Source organism: Mesocricetus auratus, unplaced genomic scaffold (assembly GCF_017639785.1).
Source record: "Mesocricetus auratus isolate SY011 unplaced genomic scaffold, BCM_Maur_2.0 Super-Scaffold_100011, whole genome shotgun sequence".
Classification (NCBI taxonomy): domain Eukaryota; kingdom Metazoa; phylum Chordata; class Mammalia; order Rodentia; family Cricetidae; genus Mesocricetus; species Mesocricetus auratus.
Genome location: NW_024429195.1, coordinates 9,429,098 through 9,449,148, shown reverse-complemented (window position 1 = coordinate 9,449,148; position 20,051 = coordinate 9,429,098). Strand labels below are relative to the sequence as shown.

Sequence of the window (20,051 nt, the reverse complement as noted above, 5' to 3'; positions counted from 1 at the left end):
AACCACTGAAATATGGTACTATGACACACAGAGACCTTCAAGAATGAATTTGTTTCAAAAATACACACTGAATTTCACTTTAGGTAAACATAAAATAATGTTTCCTTGAGGATCTATCAAACAACCTAGCTCTTACTTGTCTCCCCTCTTCCCCAGCTGGATCCTCCTGCCTATCCCCCCTGCATCATAGCACCCTTGTCCTGCTATTTCCCTCTTAACCCCCCCCCATCAGCACAGGGTCCTCTTTTACCTTCCTGGTCTCTGTTCTTATCCCAGGCTATGCACTCACATCTGAAGACTGGGAGCTGAGAACCACAGACAAGAGACTATGAAGGTACTTGTCTTTCTAGGTCGGGGCTACCTCCTCATATATTCCTTCTAGCTCCATCAACTTGCCTGCAAATTTTCTGACTTCATTTTTCTAACAGATTAGTTTTCTGTTGTTTATGTATCACGTTTACATTATTCATTCATCTGCTGAAGGACACTTAGGTTGTGACCACAGCGGCATGAATATTGCTGAGTCTGAGAGGTAGGATGTCAAGTCCTTTGGGCATATGCCAAGGATTGGTACTGCTGGATCATAGGGAAGATTTATTTTCATTTTTTAAAGATTCTCCATACTGATTTTCAGAGCAGCTGTACTAATTTGCATTCCCACCAACAGCGATGAGGGTTCCTATTTCCCCACAACCTTTGCAGCATTTTTAAAATCAGCTCTTTTGTTGATCTCAGCCATTCTGACTAGTGAGAATTGAAATCTCAGTTGTTTTAGTTTGCATTTCCCAAAACGCTAAGAATGATGAACACCTTTTGAGGTATTTCTTACCTACTTTGATTTCTTCTATCAAGAACTCTGTTTAGATTCCTAGCCCAGTTTTAAAATTAAGTCATTTCCCCCGACTCTTTGTTTTTTGAGTTCTTCATATATACTAGATATTAATCTGTCAGATATAGAGCTACACAGATACTCTTGCATTCTGTAAGCCTCTTCTTCACTTGACTGGCTGTTTCTTTAGATGAATAGAAGTTTTTTTGTTTTATGAGGTTCCAGTTGTCAACTATTGGTCTTAATTCCCAGAGACATGGAGTCTTACTAAGAAAGGTTCTTCCTAACTCTATGTAATGCAGGGTACTACCTATGTTTTCATCTAGTAGTTTTAGCACTTCAGGTTTCAAATGGATGTCTTTGACCCACCTGGAGATAACTTTTGTGCACGGTGATATACATGGGTATAAGTTCATTCTTCTGCATGTAGACATGGAGTTTTATTAGGAAGTAATTCTTCACTATGTATGCTCCTGTTAAACACCCCAATTAACTTCGAGTTAGTCACTAAGCTAGACTTGGGTGTAACTGTGTCTTTAGTCTGTTCTTGATACCCTCTCTAGGATGAACAGACACGTGTTCATGTCTCTCCAGAAAAAGGCACACAAATGGCACCTGTATAGGAATGGACAGAACCAAAGATGAGTTGGCCCTGCGATGGGTGATAAGACATGGAACTGAGATGGATCTGTCTAAGGGTGGTACAAGGGGCAATCCTGTGTGACATGAGGTTGTGCACCACTGCCCTGACATAATGGCGTTGCATATTTTCCCCTTGAAGGGTGATAAGATATGCAACCACGAAGGAGCCACCTGAAAGGGGAGCATCCTCATGGCTAACACCAAAGTGGTAGGTCTCTTGATTGTGGAGTCTGCCTTGTAAATGAAGAGCCTGAGGAGATCATGCAGTCCTGGAAAGTAACATCTACGGCTGCTGTGGTCATTATCAATGTCAAGTCTTTTTATTAGATGTTAGGCTATAGTATGACCTTAAATACAAAAACACTATGATTTTCTCAAATCTTTCAAACGAATCACTTCTTCCAGAATGCTTCACAGTTGCATCCAGTATATACTCCACAAATCACCACACAGATGGAAATTTAGTAAAAAAACATGTGACAGGCTCATAAAAGAAAGATATAAGAAAGATGACACTAGCAATGTAAACACAGTGACCTTTTTCAATAGTTTTTTTTGGAGAACACTGGGTACAGACGAAAAAAAAACCACTTTATATGCCCATGAACTTCAGGAAACAGAAAATTTGTATTTCATAAATGATCAATTTTGATTTAATTGTGCTATGACAACATAAATATAATTGGGGATGAAAAATCCCTAAATTTACATGGAGAATGAAAGATCACTTGTCCATAGTAAGTGATTATATTTCATAACCATATGCAACAAAAGATAAAATGATATAAACTTAATTTGAAAAATCCTTTAAAAAGAGAGGTACATCTTACACTTAACACTCCTGAATAAGTAAATGTTATATCACTGCATATATATTATTCTAAAACAGAATTAGAGAAAATTTCAAAACATTTAGGTTTTTAATCCTAGCACTTGGGAGTCAGAGTCCCCATAGTTTTAAGGCCAACCAGGTCTAGGGTGTGAGTTCTAGGACAGTCAGGACTACATAGAGAAGCTTTGTCTCAAAAAACCAAAAACCAACCAACAAAACAAACAAAAAGCATCATTTAGGTTCTCATCTAAACTATTAAGATGAAGAGTCCACTTTCAATTTAGAATTATGTTTAAGTGATAAAAGTGTGGTGGTGGTGAAAATGGGTTATTTTCTCTGTATATTCTGCCGCACATTACCCTCCCTGCACACCCGCCCTCACTCACCTGTGTGAGACGGCCCCCCAGGCACCATGCTTGTTGGTGAGGATGTTGAGGATCTTCTGCTTTAGCTGGTTGGCCGTCACATGGTCCCGGTGCTTGGCAGCACTGATGAGATGGTCACACATCTTCTCCTCCTCTCTCCTGTCAGCCGCATACTGTGCACACTGTGACTGTGAAGGCGCGCAACAAGTAAGAACACACTTGCTATACAGAATGAAACGCGATGTTCCCTTTAGGGGTACAACAACCATATTTAACCCCCACATTTGACACAGTCTAAGATGTTGTTCTAAGGAAGCAGAACTGCCTTTCAAACTGGAAAACAGTGTGCTCTTTTGAAAAGTATATATAAAGTATTTTCAAAAATGCTGATGTAATTAATGACTTTTATATTTTGGTTCACTTTTTAAAATTTGAATTCATGTCAAAATTAATAATTAAGAAGAAATGCTTCACTAAAACTTAAGTCTACTTCTTGAAACCAACTTAGTACGCCTCACTTAAAATAAAAATATATTCCAATAATTACTTTGATAACAAAGTCGTTTCCCACATAATTCTTTTGCTTTCTGAAAGAAAATATAGTATAGAAAGAAAATTACTTAGTTATTTATCAGACTGGGAATTTATTTTACATTTTAAGTAGATTCTGTTTACGCTTTTGCATTTAATTTTTGAACTGCAAAAATGAGGGACTAAAAAGTGGCAGGACACAAGATTAACTCAGAAAATTAGTAGTCCTACTATATACAGAAGATAAATGGGCTGAGAAAGAAACCAGAGAAACATCACCCTTTACAATTGCGACAAACAACATATCTTGGGTAATGCTAACCAAACGAGTGAAAGACCTGTATTGCAAGAACTTTGAGTCTTTAAAGAAAGAAATTAAAGAAGATACCAGAAAATGGAAAGATCTCTCATGCTCTTGGATAGGTAGGATCAACGTAGTAAAAATGGCAATCTTGACAAAAGCAATCTACAGATTCAATGCCATCCCCATCAACATCCCAGCACAATTCTTCACAGACCTTCAAAGAAGAATTCTCAACTTTATACGGAAAAACAAAAGACCCAGATTAGCCAAAACAACCCTATACAATAAAGGAATGTTCAGAGGCATCACCATCCCTGACTTCAAGTTCTATTATAGAGATATACTCCTGAAAACAGGTAGACCAATGGAATTGAATTGAAAACCCTGATATTAACCCCACACACCTAGGAACAATTGATTTTTGACAAAGAAGCTAAAATTACACAATGGAAAAAAGATAGCATCTTCAACAAATGGTGCTGACATAACTGGATATTGTCATGTAGAAGACTGCAGATAGATCTATGTCTATCGCCATACACAAAACTTAAGTCCAAATGGATCAAAGACCTCAAGATAAATCCAGCCACACTGAACCTCTTAGAAGAGAAAGTAGGAGGTACCTTGAACAAATTGGTACAGGAGACCACTTCCTGAATGTAACACCAGTAGCACAAACACTGAGATTGACAATTAATAAATGGGACCTCCTGAAACTGAGAAACTTCAGGACACAGTCAACAAGACAAATCGGTAGCCCACAGAATAGGAAAAGATATTCACCAACTCCACATCTAACAGAGGGCTGATTTCCAACATATACAAAGAACTCAAGAAACTATTCACCAAAACACCAAATAGTTAAAAAGTGGGGCACAGAACTAAATAGAGAATTCTCAATAGAGGAATCTAAGATGGCTGAAAGACACTTAAGAAAGTGCTCAACATCCTTAACCATCAGGGAAATGCAAATCAAAACAACTCTGAGATACCCATCTTTCTCCTGTCAGAATGGCTAAAATCAGAAACAGCAGTGACAGTTTATGCTGGAGAGGATGTGGAGAAAAGGGAAGACTTCTGTACTGCTGGTGGGAGTACAAACTCATACAGCCTCTTTGGATATCAGTATGGAAGTTCCTCAGGAAAATGGGATTAAGTCTACAACAAGATCCAGCATTCCACTCTTAGGCATATACCGAAAAGATGCACATTCACACAACAAGGACATCTGTTCAACCATGTTCATAATGGCAACATTATTTGTAATAGCCAGAAACTGGAAGCAACCTAGATGTCCCTCAACTGAAGAGTGGATAGAGAAACTGTTGTACATTTACACAATGGAGTACTACTCAGTGGAAAAACAAACAAAGAAACAATGGAATCTTGAAATTAGCAGGTAAATGGACGGAACTAGAAGAAACCATCCTGAGTGAGGTAACCCGGTCACAAAAAAAGAGACAAATGGTATGTACTCACTCATATATGGATTTTAGACATACAGCAAAGGATTACCAGCCTACAATCCACACTGCCAGTGAAGCTAGGAAACAAGGAGGACCCTAAGAGAGACAGGAAAAGAGACAAGATCTCCTGAGCCAATTGGGAGCATGGAGGGAGGGAAGGGGGAATTAGGAGAAAGAGAAGGGGAGAAGAGGAAGGGCAAGGAGGACAGGAGACAGCAGGAAGATTGAGTCTGGGGAAAAATAGAGGAGAGCAAGAAAAGAGATACCATAATAGAGGGAGACATTATAGGTTTAAAGAGAAATCTGGCACTAGAGAAATATCCAGAGATCTACAAGGATGACCCCAAATAACAATCTAAGCAATAGTCAAGAGACTACCTTAAATGCCCTTCCCTGATAATGAGATTGATGATTACCTTACATGTCATCCTAGAGCCGTCATCCAGTAGCTGATGGAAGCAGAAGCAAAGACCCACAGCTAAACACTGAGCCAAACTCCTGGAATCCAGTTGCAGAGAGGGAGGAGTGATGAGCAAAGGGGTCAAGACCAGGCTGGAGAAACCCACAGAAACAACTGACCTGAACAAGGGGGAGCTCATAGATCCCACTCTGATAGCTGGGAAACCAGCATAGGACTGTTCCAGATGCCTTAAGTAAGGATGTTAGTTTGGAGGTCTGGGCAATCTATGGGTCCTCTGATAGTGAATCAGTATTTATACCTAGTACACAAATGAACTTTGGGAGCCCAGTCCACATAGAGGGATACTCTCTCAGCCTAGACACATGGGGGAGGGTCTAGACCCTGCTCCAAATGATATGACAGACTTTGAAGACCCCTGGAAGGCCTCATCCTCTCTGGAGAGCAGAAAGGGGATGGGATAGGGTGTTGGTGGGGGGCGGGGGAGGAGGGGAGGGAGAGGGAACTGGGATTGACATGTAAAAGAAGCTTTTTTTCTAATTTAAAAAAGGAAAAAAAAATGAGGGGCTGAGGCAAGGTTTTCCCAGTGTTCCCTCCTAACTCTAATATTTAATGCTTCAAAAGATCTCACAAGAATCATTCTTATCTCATCTTCCCAATTCCAGAGCCATCAGTTGTTATAGCTGCATCTTATACCTGCTTCCTGATGCCAGCATCACAGATAATCAACAGACTGTTATGAAAATCTCTGACACAGAGCTAAAAGGCAGCTTGAGTTTTAGAGTAGCTACTGCACAGACTGGCTCAGGCTGGGATTTTAGAGCTACATCTCAAACATGTAAGAAAATGCATGTTTCCAGCTCCAGCTGTCGTCACTGTGCATAGGAGGCATGGGGACAGTTCTGTCTGCTGACACACACTCTGGACAAGCTTTCTCTTCAGTAGAAAGAACCCATAGTAATTTAAGAAGGATTAATTCATTTTCCAATTTATCTTTTTGTACAGGGAATCACCAATTAGTACAAAGATCTGCTGCAATAATGAGGTTAATATTTCATTAGGTCATTGGAGGGTAAAATTAAATTTTCATTTTTCTTCCTTAACAATTACAGTATTAACTAAGAAAAAACCTTAACTGTGAAGTAACCAGCTCAAATTAAATATGTTTCCCTTTAACTTCAGGATTCTATGATGACAAAGAATTGCCAAGCCTAGTCAAATGTCATAACTAATGTAAATTTTTTATAGTTTAAAACTTATGTGTTTAGTCACATATACACACACACACAAACATATCCTTCACACACATATATACATACATTCAGACAGGCACAGATGCACAAATACACACACAAGCACACAGATACACATATACCAGCAAATTTACTAATATTCTAATATGAAGTAATCGAAAAAACCCACCAGGTATCCATTAATTAACAGTGACTATTCTCTCAAAGTTAGACTTATACTGGCAGTATACACTGTGGATACTGTCTTTTAAAAACATTCAGCCTTCATCTTCACTACTTAAGAAGCTTCCACTGCCCACTCTGCACACCCACAGTGGGACTAAAGTCAGGACTACTTCAGGAAAAAGTGACTCCTGGGGTGAGTCTGAGAAAATCTTACTCCTCTACTAGGGGAGCCACAGATGCACACAGGATGCACACAGATGCACACAGATGCACACAGATGCACACAGGATGCACACAGATGCACACAGGATGCACACATAGGCAGAATGTTGGGATTGTTGAACAATCATTGTGGTTAGGAGAGCAATTACAAAACAATGTCTAAATATTCCCTATGTGAGACCGTAATAGACAAGTGAGAAACACTGCCTTTATTTCATTGTTTAAATATGCTCCTTTGTTTAAATATGTGCTAAAGGTCATAGCTAATATCTGCAAGCCTGAAAATATATTTGAAATTTTTCATAAGACAAATATTGGTCTGTTATATCCCCACAAAACAACCTAATTTTATTTAGTAGAAACATGATTGCCTTAAAATTGATCCTGCAGGCAATTCAGTTAAAATTCTAAATCTTATTTACTACCATAGTTGAAATGTAATTAAAGATTCTTTTCAGTTCTGACATTTTATATATGAATATTTTCTTCAAAAAAGATATAATTCAGTTTTCTAGCCATACAAAATACTGCACAATACCCTGGTAGATATCCAACATTTTTATTGCTGAAGAGATATGAAACTTAACTTTGGTAAACTACCTGCCACTGTACTTTTTTATAGATGTTCCAAGCAGTTTTTTAAATACAGTATTTGCAGCTATTCATCTGCCCAATCAAGAGGTGGCTGTGTGCATGAAAGTGACAACAGCTATTTTACTGTCTCCAGCTTTTTAGCTGTCTAGATTACAGAACATCAGACTAGTCCATCAATGTGCATGACTCAGTGAGTTGCTCTACTAATATAAAATCCCATGAAAGCTACAATGGCAGGCTCTTTTCTATAGCTTCACTTATTGGCATGATGTACCAGGAAAATGAATTTTTGCAGTTATTAACTCTAAGGCCACTAGGTGCCTATTTAAGCCAACTATTAAACCATCTACATATTTCTGAAATATTCCTTTAAAAATTGAGTGACCTGAAATACTGAACTGCTGTATTTAATATAGCAAAAAATTAGATCTCTTGAAACCCATATGCATTCATTCAACCAACCACACCAAGCATTCACGTGCTAGCTGTTATGTAAAGCTCTAATAGATGGAAAACAAGGTTTAGAATCTCAAGGTTCTGTCTTTACAGCACTAGGGAATGATGCCAGCCTCCTCTCTCCCCATGGTGAAGGAATACGACAGAGTGACAAGGTGTAAATGTATCAGTACTTTGACTGAAACTGAGGATAATCTTTAAAAGCAGGGCCTAAAATGTCTTCAGTGGCATTTTCTCCTTAAGTCTGTCATGTGTCAGGAGCAAACAGGTGATGCTTGACTTTACAACCTTACCTCAAACTCCGCGTGTTTATGCACATCCTCCGCTCTCTGTCTGTTCAAGATGAACTCAGCTTCATTCGCAACGCGGACTATGTGGTCCTTCATAGCGTGGCACAACAGTCTGAAAGGACAAATACCACCGCAATTACTATTTCCTCATAGCTTTTTCCTTAGACGGCTGCCCAATTATTTTACAATAATACAATTTTACTATTTCAAAAATTATGCATAAACTTATGTAAAGCTAACTGGAAAGGATAGGATATATTTTAACTATAACTGTAGCATGTTTAGCAAGGCAAATGACAGGCCTGAAGGACTTCTAAAGCTCCCAAATGAGGAGATTCTGAATTCTTAGAGCTACAATAAAACAAAGTTTAAACAAATGCAACAGTAGGGCATATTATTAAGCTACTTCTTAAAAACCCAAGCTTTTCTAATGTAATGGACAGTCAAATGCTACTTCCTGTATTTCTATTTCCCCGGCTTCAGATCTTAACAGGCAGATCCTGTTGTGTTTCCGTGTGTGTCCAGTGTGTGGCACGAACCACCGAGCACCCCCAGAATTTCCAGCCTCCCCAGTGTTCTTGCATGTGGAGCTGCTGTGCTCAACAATCTACTTTCCTCGAAGTGACCCATCGTGGAGATTTTGTGACTCTGACCCCTGGGGGCCTCCTTTCTTTGAGGCAGTTCTCTCTAGAATGGCACACTCTTCTGCATTATTACTTTGACCTCCTACTTGTCCTGTCTTAGTAACCTGCTCGGTAGCTTCCTGTGCACAGCAGAATAAGGAAGTGATGCCACGCGATTCAGGTTAATGGCATAGGATGGCTGTCAGCTTTTGACTTTGTTGGGACTCGCACTGGAGTCAGCTGTCATGCTGCAGTCCACATCACAAGAAAAGCCTTGAAGACCAAAGAGTTGCTCCAGTCCCCAGGCCCAGAGAAAGTCTCAGTTTCAAGCCAACCTAGCAGGTAATCATAGCAGGTGTAGAAACTCCACAAGACCAAAGAACTGCTTAGCAAATCCAGGCAAATGAGAACCACAGAGAGACAGTAGCAATCTCTGGCTCATGGTGACAGCCATTCTGGGTGAAACCACCATGAGCAGCTGCTGAAATTCTTCACACTCAAAGAACCCTCAGGAGGATCACTGTTTCATTTTAAATGGAAGACCCACCAGCTGACGCACTCAGAGAGAAGGCCCTGTACTTGGCGTGGGCAACACAATGAAGCCAACCCTGTTAGTGCAGGTTGGGTGAGCCGGCCCCGAGGTGGTGAGCAAGGAGCACTGTCCCCATCACCCATCTGTCTTGTGGTGGCCTGGGCTGGACAGAGTTCCTCCCCCTCAATGCCCACCCTGCCATCGGAGGCAGGTGGGAGAGCTGGCCCTGAGGTCGCAATGGCAGGAGAGCTATCCTTGCCCCCTACCAGCTGCAACACTCTGGAGAGCAGCAGGCCCTGTACCTCACCTGGGTAACAGAATACATCCAGCCCTGTTGGCAGAGTTGTAGGTGAGCCAGGCCTGGAGTTGTAACCATGGGAAAGCTATCCCCACTACTCTGCTGTCACGTGGCAGTGTGGTGGGGGAGATATGCTCTCCCTGACCCCTTGCCCTTTATTGCTGGCAACAAACACAGAGCTGACCCTTACCAGCTGCAGCACTCAGGAAAGTGGGCCCTACTCCTCACCTAGACAGCATTGCAGACCTGGCTCGGTTGTCAGAGGGGAGGGTGACCCAGCCCTGCTGTTGTATGTGCGAGAGTGGGAGCTGTCCTCATTACTCATCTGACATGTGGTGGCTTGGGCAGAGAAGAAAGGCCCTTACCCCTCTCATCAATGCCTGGGGTCATAAGAGCAGGAGAGCTGTCCCTGCCCTCACCAGCTGCAGCACTCAGGAGAGTGTCCCCTGCACCTCACCTGGGAACCACAGCAGAGCTGGCCCTGATGTGTGGGTGTGGGAGAGCAGAACCTGAGGACTGGAAGGCAGGAGAACTGGCCCCGCCCCTTGCTCACTGCTGCAGCAGGTGAACTAGCCAGGGCCCTGGTGGTGAGGGACAGCTGGAGGGTGAACCAACCCTACAGCTGTCCAGGCCCAGAACCAGGGTTATGACTTAGTCCTCCCTATCATCCACCCATCTGTGATCTGCTGGAGCGCATGAAGGGACCTGACCTGCAGACCCAAAGCTGCAGGATTTCCACAACATGGAGCAACAACAGACTGTTGTCCAGGAAGAGTCCCAGTGAGGGCCCAGCATTGACAGAGGGTTAGATGCCAGAGGCCTGGAACCAGACCAATGAGTCTTCGCGGTGAACACTTGGAAGTAAAGACACACGGACAAAGGGGTTCATTGTGTGACTCACTGTGTCACTGCAGCTTCTGTGATGACATTTAAGTTTTCCCTGTATTTTTGTTTCTTTTCTCTTTTCCCCCTCTTTCCCTCTCTATCTTTCATTTGGGGGAGGTGCAGAGGCAGAGGGTAGATGGAAAGGGATGGGAAAATGAATGGGATCGACACACATGATGTAAAATAGACACATAAAGTTTTAAAAAAAGAAATCAGCAATGAGTAAAATGAAGTGCCTTGTCCCATGTCAAAATGTGAACAAATCACAATTTCATTTTTATATTTCATCTTCATTAATTAATAGTTTAGAAGAAAAACCAGTATTTTTAATTACTGTGCCTTTTGCGTAATAATTAAACATATTTTTTTGTCAGCTAAAAACCTTTTTGCATATTTTTAAAAAGTTTTTTTTAATTATGTGTAAACGTGTATGTGTCTGTGTGAGTATGTTCACAAGTTTTTGGGTACTTGTGGAGACCAGAAAAGAACATCGTATCTCTTGGAGATGGTGTCACAGGTAACTGTGAGCCTCGTGATACAGAGGCTGGCTGGGAACCACACTCGGTCCTGTGCGAGAGCAGGTGCTGTGCTTAACTGTCAAAGCCATGTCACCAGTACCCCGCCCTTTACAGACAGTTCCCTTTGTAACCAGCAGTTATCCGGTGACTTACAAAGATATATTTGAAGAGCTAAGTACTTTAAGTACTTCTGGCTTTCCATCGAAGAGCAAATTTACCAAGTTCCTTCTTATGTGACAATTATGACAATCCTCAGCTCTCAGTCTTCTGTATTACCTATAAATTACTATAAAAGTCCAGTATTAATGCTTATATTATTCACTGCCAGGCTATTCTTTGCTGAGATTTTAATTTGAAGTATTATTTTCAAGATCACCAGTTTTGTTTTTCATGGTTCATTAATAACATGAATCAGTTTTCACTGTTCAACTGTCAATTAGAATGGCATGGGCTTCCTGGACATTGGTAGCACAGGACTTTAGTCCCAGCACTGGAGAGGCAGAGGCAGGCGGATCTCTGTGAGTTCGAGGCCAGCCAGGTCTACATAGAGAGTTACAGGACAGGCTGTAAAGCAATACAGAGAAACCCTGTCTCAAAAAAACAAAAAAAGAATGGCATAGACTTGACTGTATTCTAGAACTTGTATTTATGGGACTGGTGACATGCTCAGTGGCCAAGAGCACTTGTGCTGCAATCAGGACCTGAATTAAGAAGCCAGGCCAGCACGTGTGCACCTGTAATGCAAGACTGGGAGCCAAGACAGACGGCTCACTGGCCAGCCAGCCTAGTGAGAGACCCTGTTCCTGAGGCCGTAAGACAGAAAATACGGACAGACACTCCACCTCTCCCTCTTCCACAGCATGTATGCGACATCTACATACATGTGCGCACAACACACTACATCAAACACATCAACACATAAGAAAAAAACTAGGATATGTATCTATGAAATTCCAGCTCATAGTAATTTCTCCTATATTCACCACTATATTTGATCCACTTATGGCAGACATGTCCTCTTCATTGGTAACCACAGAAAAGCCAAAGAAACTATTACATATCCTGGCATTTGTAAAAGGTTGACAGAATACAATTTTTAAAGTTATATATTTTTAAGAAGCCTGAATATTCATTATTTTTCTAATCTATCTGTTTTAATATTTTCCCAACAAATTACCTGCAGAATCTGCATGGCAATTCCACCAAGAATGCTGAGTGAATGAATGCTTTACTTTAGAGTGGTAATATAATTCTCAGTTGCTCTGAATCCAAGTTCAACTATGTTGGACAACTTGCTCCAACCATGTTTGTCCCTGCTCTGAAATAAATGACTACTATGGGATGAGAACTGCCCTGAAAAACCAGGCACTACTCATGGAGGACTCATGGAGATAGATATTACCAGTAGTACGAGTTCAAACGAAGACTGGTATACAAACGAATACTTTATATTGGTATGGATTTTGGTTCATACACATTCAAGGTCAATTTTGTTATGTGTATATTTCTTCTCTTGTTTAGGTATTGTGATTCTACAGCTCATTTAATGTAATGTATAATTAGATACAGATTATAGTCACCTATAATAGTCAAAACTTATGTTAATTAGGTTTTCTAAATATTCAAAGATGTATTTCAAATGGATAGGCATTCTTCAAAACCTTTCAAAGACCAACAGAATATGGCATTTAAAATGGTTTATTAGGGTTTTTCATGAAAACAAGACACAACTGCTTCTGGCAACACCAATTATGTCAGAGAGGAAGATGGGCATGAAAGAAACTCGTTATGGAGTTTGCCTTCAACATGGCAGGGATAGCCATTTGGACAAGAAACTCCCCTTGCCTGGGCTGCTTGACAGCACACTGTCAAAACTGGACAAGTAGGTTACAAAGAAAAGTGACTGCTCAACTTGCCAAGGGACATGATGTCTCATCAAAGTTCCTGCTATATCAAAAAGTCTGCCACACATTCTGGGCCTATAGGCTGAAGAGGGATGCCCAACATTACAGAGAAACTTTGGGTGACTGTTCAGGCAGTGAGTTGTCTCTGTCAATTCTAGAGTTTATATATTATCCTTCTGGGGTCTTTGATGGAGTTGAAGACAGACAGCTATGGTTATGGTTTTTCTTAGTTATAAAAGATGAGTTACATATAAAACATTAGTCTCACAAAGATGGGATAGAATATTGTCTTTATATTTTGCCAAATGTTAATGAAGTAAATATTGTAATTACAATTCTTACTTGATACTGGTTTTGTTACATATAATTTTACCATGTTAAAGTTAAAATCTTTTTATTTAGACAGAAAAGAGGAGATGATGGGGGATGTCATTCTATATGCTGTGAATCTATGTTTCTCTTATTGATTGATGAATAAAGCTGTTTCGGCCAGGGGACAGGCAGGATGTAGCCAGGCAGGAAACATAGGCGGGGCTACCAGATTAGAAGGAATCTGGGAAGAGGAACGCAAAGAGTTAACTCAAGAGAGAGAAAGATACCATGTAGCTGCCGAGAAAACAAGAGCTTGGGCATCACTGGTAAGCCAAGGCTACATGCAGATAAACAGACTAATAGAAATGGGTTAATAATTAAGAGAGAGCTCACTAATACAAAGCCTGAGTAATTGGCAAAACAGTTTAAAATTAATATCAGCCTCTGTGTGTTTATTTGGGACTGAATGGCTGTGAAACTGAGCCGTGACAGAAACTTCTGTCAACAAAAGACCCTGAAACATGCAGCCATAACCTCCTAATCACTGTAGAGGGACAGACAGCACAAATGACCAAAAGAGGACTGGAAAAAGTGGTTGCTGTGTAATTAGGATGACCTGAATTTGGATTTGCAGCACCCACATAAAAGCCAGGCGGCACACATTCATAATCTCAGCATGCAGGAGGGAGAGAAAGGAAGCAAGCTAGGATTCGTTGGCAAGACAGTCTAGCCAATAAAAGAGCTCCAGGATCAGTGATGGACTCTATCTCAAAAAATAAGAAGGAATATAGTTGAGGATGACCTACATCCTTTGGGGACACATACACTACACACATGCACAAACACACACACAGACACACAAACACACATACATAGAGAACTGGAGAGAACTACACACTTCAAACACTAACTTGGTGAAGTTATTGGCTTAGAGTCTGTAGATGAATAGAGGGTTGTGAAACATGAGCATTCAACTCAGTGCCATTGCGGAGCACATGCTGAAGGTTGAAGCAAGGGGAAAGAAGGCTACTATGTGCAAATTACTGCAGATTACAAAACGTAAATAGGCTAAGAGAAGACAGCAGGGAGGAAGGGCTCCTGGTCCACCTGACTAATAGGCTCCATTCGCAAGGACAAACAGTGGACTGGCAAAGTGCAGAGATGGGGAGGGTGCTGTGCTGTAACTAAGACCGGCCTCAGACACAATGGAGAAAAATGCAAACTATCTGGAGTCTTCCCAGTGTCCCGACCTGCTACTTACTCGTGTTGAGAAGGAAAACCATTCACCACAACAGCTCACAATTTTCCACCCTACTTCACATAGGAAGCAGCTCTAGGATCAAAGGTCTAAGAGGTTTCACTCCATAAAGAACCTTGTAGAATCAAATTTCCTTTGTGACAGAAAATGGTCAGTCTTATGTAACAGTCAATTTGTTTTGACCAAGATTTTTGAGAGGCAGCATAGACAGTTATCAGTCCAACCCCATTACCCTTAAATGCCATATAAATTACTGAATGTAAACACACTCACACCCATTAGCAGTTAGTGCTGGTTCTGTTTCTCATGTTTTATAGGTACTAACACATACCTTTCTCTTTGAAATGTCCAGTTCTAGACATTTTATTTAAATGGAGCCACATAAACATAGACCTGTCTTCTAGCTTCTTTCAGAGAGTGTATTTTTAGGTCCATCCCCATATAGCATGTGTCAGAGCCCAATATTATTCTGTTCTTTGAATATGGCATATTCTCCTTAGGCATTCATCAGGTCATAGATACATGGGTTGTTCACAATTTGAGCTATTGTGAACATTTGCCTCATATTCTCTTAAGGATATTCATAAAGGTGAAAATTCTGGCCTTATTGTAAGTCTCTGTTTAAATTCTGAAGAGTCACTCAATTAATCTTCACAGTAAGTGATACTTTTGGATTCCTGAACCCCTAAGGGCATTTATGTGACCATTCCCATAATTGCAGGGTATATGTAGTGATACCTCAGTGCATCCTGACCCACATTGCTACAATGATATATGATGTTAACCCATTTCTTTTATTTTCCCCACAAGCATTTCCATATGTTCTTTGGAAAAAAAAATCTGTATCAAATCCTTTGCCCGTTGTAAAATTGAAACCATTAGACTTTCCAACCTATGGGTTACAGATTCTTCATATATACTATTAAGGCACTATCATACATGTTAGTTAAAAGTGTTTCTTCTAACCCCATCATCCTCTTTCTTTCTTGGTAATGGATGACCTTCAGCAAACACAAAGTCTGATTTCTGGCAACTATTGCTCATGTACCTTTATTTGGTTTCCCTTTAGTGTCAAATCTAGGAAAGTTATTGCTGAATTTAAACTCATAGAGAGTTGCCAATTTCATTATTTAATTAAATTATTTTTCAGTTTTTAATTTTTATGCATGTGTATGAGGGTTTTGTCTACATGTATATCTGTGTAGCATGTGCATACAGTGCCCTCAGAGGCCACCAAAGGGAATTTGATGCCCTGGAACTGGAGTTATATATGGTTGTCAGTTGCTATGTGAGAGCTGGGAATCAAAGGTGGGTCCTCTGCAAGAGTAGCCAATGTTTTAATGTTAACAACTGAAGCATTACTACAGTCAATACTTTAGATGTGTGTGTGTGTGTGTGTGTGTGTGTCTAGTTTGAAGAACTTAAGATAATTAAATTATTCTTAATACTGATTTAAAAACTGTTGTGAGAACAGTATAAGTTAGTGCTCTTTTAGGACACGTTAGCTATAATCTTGGGATATTGGTTTAGAATAGTTGTTTTAAATGTACATTCTACTAAAAGTAAAACATCAAAATCATACAATCTATCAAAATCCTTTTTATGCAACAAATGCTTTAGCAAACAAAATTTGCTAAAAACAGGCCATGAAACCTTTTCCATTCTGCAAACCTTACTTTTTGAAAAGTTCGGCAGTTATTCAAGATTCCATGTCCTGTAAAGATAATGGTTAAAAAATTCATTATAACTACCCCTGTTATGTTTCAATTCTCAGCTATAATAAAGATGTTTGTTGGTTTAATTTCTGTGAGTTCATGTCAAGCAGATCAGATGCTAGTATGTAGGAGAAGGAGCCATTGTTAGGTATAAAAAAGTATGAGAAGAAATGGCATAGTGATTGTGGAGTGTAACAATAAAAGCTCAAGATCAGAGACATAGCACAGCTACAGAGGAAGCTTGGTTTGTATCATTCTATCCAACATAACTTTCAATAAGAGTGGAGAAACATTGATTAGAGCCGTAAAAATAAAGCTGGAAGAAAATATGAAAGCCAACAGGCATAACAACACAACTAGCCACAAAATAATACAAGGATACAAGAACGACATGCATGCTGTTTCTTGGTGAAGTTTCCAAGCTATTTGTGTTCCTGTGATCACATGACTTTTTCCTGAAGGGAAGATGGTTGCCACTGTGTGTTGTAAATATTGTGAATGAGTCAATATATATAACGTCTCATTGTTCAATCTACTAGTACAGGAATTCTAGTTACATTAATATTTAACTCTACCTAAAACACTTCTCTTTTGCAAAAGGTGAGAGGCGGTGCCATTGCTTCTGCCTTTCTACTGATAACTAAGCAGCACAACAGTCTACAAAGCACATGCATGCACACGGGAAGGTGTTTGGTATAAAATACGCCACAGACAATGAGGCAATACTGACTCCACCATATTGGTAACAGAAGATATGTGCTTTTGGGTAAGCTGTGTGAAGTACTCAATTATTCCCCACTTCCTCCAGTCTTTCAAATCCCATCTGAACATCACCTATATTAATACCAACAATAAAACTGTACTGGGTGGTTGTGTGTCAACTTGACACAAGTCTAGAGTCATTGGAGGAAGGAGTCTCAGCTGAGCACATGCCTCCTTGAATCCAGCTGTAAAGCATTCTCTCATTTGTGATCAAAGAGGGGAGGACCCAGGCTATGGTGGGAGGTGCCATCCCTGGGATGGTGAGCAAGCCATGGAAGCAACTTCCCTCCATGATGTCTGCATCAGCTCCTGCCTCCAGGATCCTACCTTGTTTGAGTTGCTGTCCTGACTTCCTTCAGTGGCCCACAGAAATGCTGAGGTGCAACCCTAATAAACCCTTTCCTCCCCAGCTTGCTCTTTGGTCATGGTGTTTCACGACTTGGACAAGAAGCAAGGAAAATTTCCTGAGTTCTCCCTATTTTTCAAGAACAAGGAGAACTGACTACTTAGCAGACTGAGTACCTTGCAGAAGTTATTTGAAGTTATTTCCTGAGTTCTCCCTATTTTTCAAGAACAAGGAGAACTGACTACTTAGCAGACTGAGTACCTTGCAGAAGTTATTTGATCTCTATCTCATTTGTTATCTTATTAGAGGAACACAAATAGTTTCTTATTTACACAAAAAACAAGTGTTGTGTCTTTGGCTTTTCAAGAGATCATCCCTCCGGTTAGAGTTTTAACAGCTTTCAGAGAGAAGAAAGGAAAGAGAAGCAGAATCTCAAGCTCTGCTTTTAATTTCCTAAGTTTGTTTTGTGTTGGCAAATACATTATAGGCAGGACGCTGGGCACAGTCTGTGCCTGACTCAGTGTTAAGCAGGAGAGAAGACTAGAGAAGGACAGGCGCTAGTTTCATTGTTTGCACCTTATAAGTAATGATGTGGAGATTAAAATGAGTCTATTATTTTATTGATTTAGTATATGTGTGTGTATGTGTACTTGCACACACACAAGCTGCTGGTGTACACATTTAGATGTCAGAGGTAACTCTGGGCAGCTAGTTGTCTCCTTTCACAGTGTATTCTTAGAGCTGAACTCAAGTCATTAGGCTCACATAGCCAGTGCTTTTACCTACTAAGCCATCTTCCCCAAGCTCTTTCATAGTGATGTAACTTGTATATAGTAAAAATAGCTTATTTTAAATGCACCATTTGATAAATTTAGTGAAAAAACTTTTTCATATAAACTTCCACATGTAGGACCAGTGACCCAGTTTCTATTTCTATAATTTTGTCTTTTGTTGATTGTCACATAAGTGGAAAATGTTTTCACTTGCTGATTGTGTACTCCATTATGATGCTACATTATTATTTGGTTATTATTCACTTTTCATTGATATGATTATTTTCAATGTTGGTAATTTAGCCATTTTTATTCATTTTAGAATAAAAATGCTGTGAACATTCATCCACACATTTTAACATGGACTTTTCATTTTTTTGGACCTATAGCAGACTTTGAATGACTGTGTCATAAAGTAAGTGTATGTTTAACCTGCTAAGATTCTGATAATCGGTTTTCCAGGTGGATGAACATTCTGCCATCTGGTGTTCAACTCTACCATACTGGCAGGTATACAGAACTGTTTCACTGTGATTCACTGTGGTTCAAAACAGAACTTCTCAAATGACAAAGGTTTTGTACATGTTTCAAGTGGTGATTGAACATTTATACACGATTTCAGTGGTGTCTGAACTTTTTGCCCAATCCAAATACTGTTTTGTTTATGTTTTAATGATTGCTCTAATGAAAGTTTGACTGCATATTTTATAACACAGAAAGGAAGTTCAGTATCCTGCAGCCAAAAGAATTCTGATTTTATATCTACTAAGTCTGAAATTCTTGTTTCTTTCCTTTTTTGACATTATTATGACCCTAGTATGAACAATAAACTCAACTAAAGAATATGTACATAGTATTATTTTCCCATATAACCTTAAATCATATTTGAGGTAGTTATCAACTATATAATGCTCATTAATTTGCATATATTCAAATTTTATAAACCCTAACATCTTATGGCAATTTCCCTTTTGTTCAGTCGCTATTTTAGTTTACATATATATTCTTATGTTTGCACATTTATATATAGATACACACAACATCTTCCTCATCTGCCCTTTTCATGAAGGATCATACAACCTGACCTTGCTCATGAAAGGCACTCTTCAACAAGTTATTGCCCTTCTGGCTTATGTAGTCATCTATAAAAGATGGAAAATTCTTTGTATAAGAATTACCTAGAGAGAGGAGTGAGCATGGCTCACCATCGGTCTAGGCAGAATGAAGTGCTGGTATAATACTTACTAGCTCAACGCTGTCCCTACAAGCCTTATCCCACCTGCCACCTCTGCTAGTAAGATGCTGCAGCCTACATAAACAAATGCCTCAACAGGCTGGAGGTGAGTATATCCATCACTGTCAGCGAAGCACAAGCCATGCAGGTTTAAAGGTTGGGAACGTTCCAACTGGCGTGGCTAGTCTGGGAATCTGAAGACCAACTGAAGGACAATGCAGTTCTTATGGGCTGTATTTGTGTAACTGGCAGAGTGCACTAAGGCCATGAATTCCCACCAACACAGGAAACAAATTTTACAAGCCCGAGGACTACTCAGGTTGGATTCTTCATGCCTCAAGCAGCACAGAATGATCTCCCAGCAGCCTGCCAAATCCAAGGGGTAAGGTAGCAGGGGGCCGGAACAAGACAGAAGTACAGTCTGAAGATCGAGGGCCTGACTTCGTCTCTCACTTGTAAGATACAAACTCTCCCTCTCTCTCACTGGAATTTCTACCTTCACACTGAAACTGACAAACCTGGCA

At 40.1% G+C, this 20,051-nt stretch overlaps 1 protein-coding gene across 3 annotated transcripts in view; it reads right to left on the bottom strand.

Annotated features, from left to right (window-relative positions):
• Positions 1-20,051, bottom strand: part of Nbea (neurobeachin) — a 485,089-nt gene that overhangs the window by 221,199 nt on the left and 243,839 nt on the right. For all 3 annotated transcript variants that reach the window (XM_040754403.1, XM_040754404.1, XM_040754405.1), the window contains 2 exons: positions 8,371-8,479; positions 2,690-2,856 (listed from right to left, as the gene is read on the bottom strand). In XM_040754403.1, the coding sequence (XP_040610337.1) occupies positions 2,690-2,856; positions 8,371-8,479 (276 nt within the window). The remainder of the gene's footprint in view (positions 1-2,689; positions 2,857-8,370; positions 8,480-20,051) is intronic.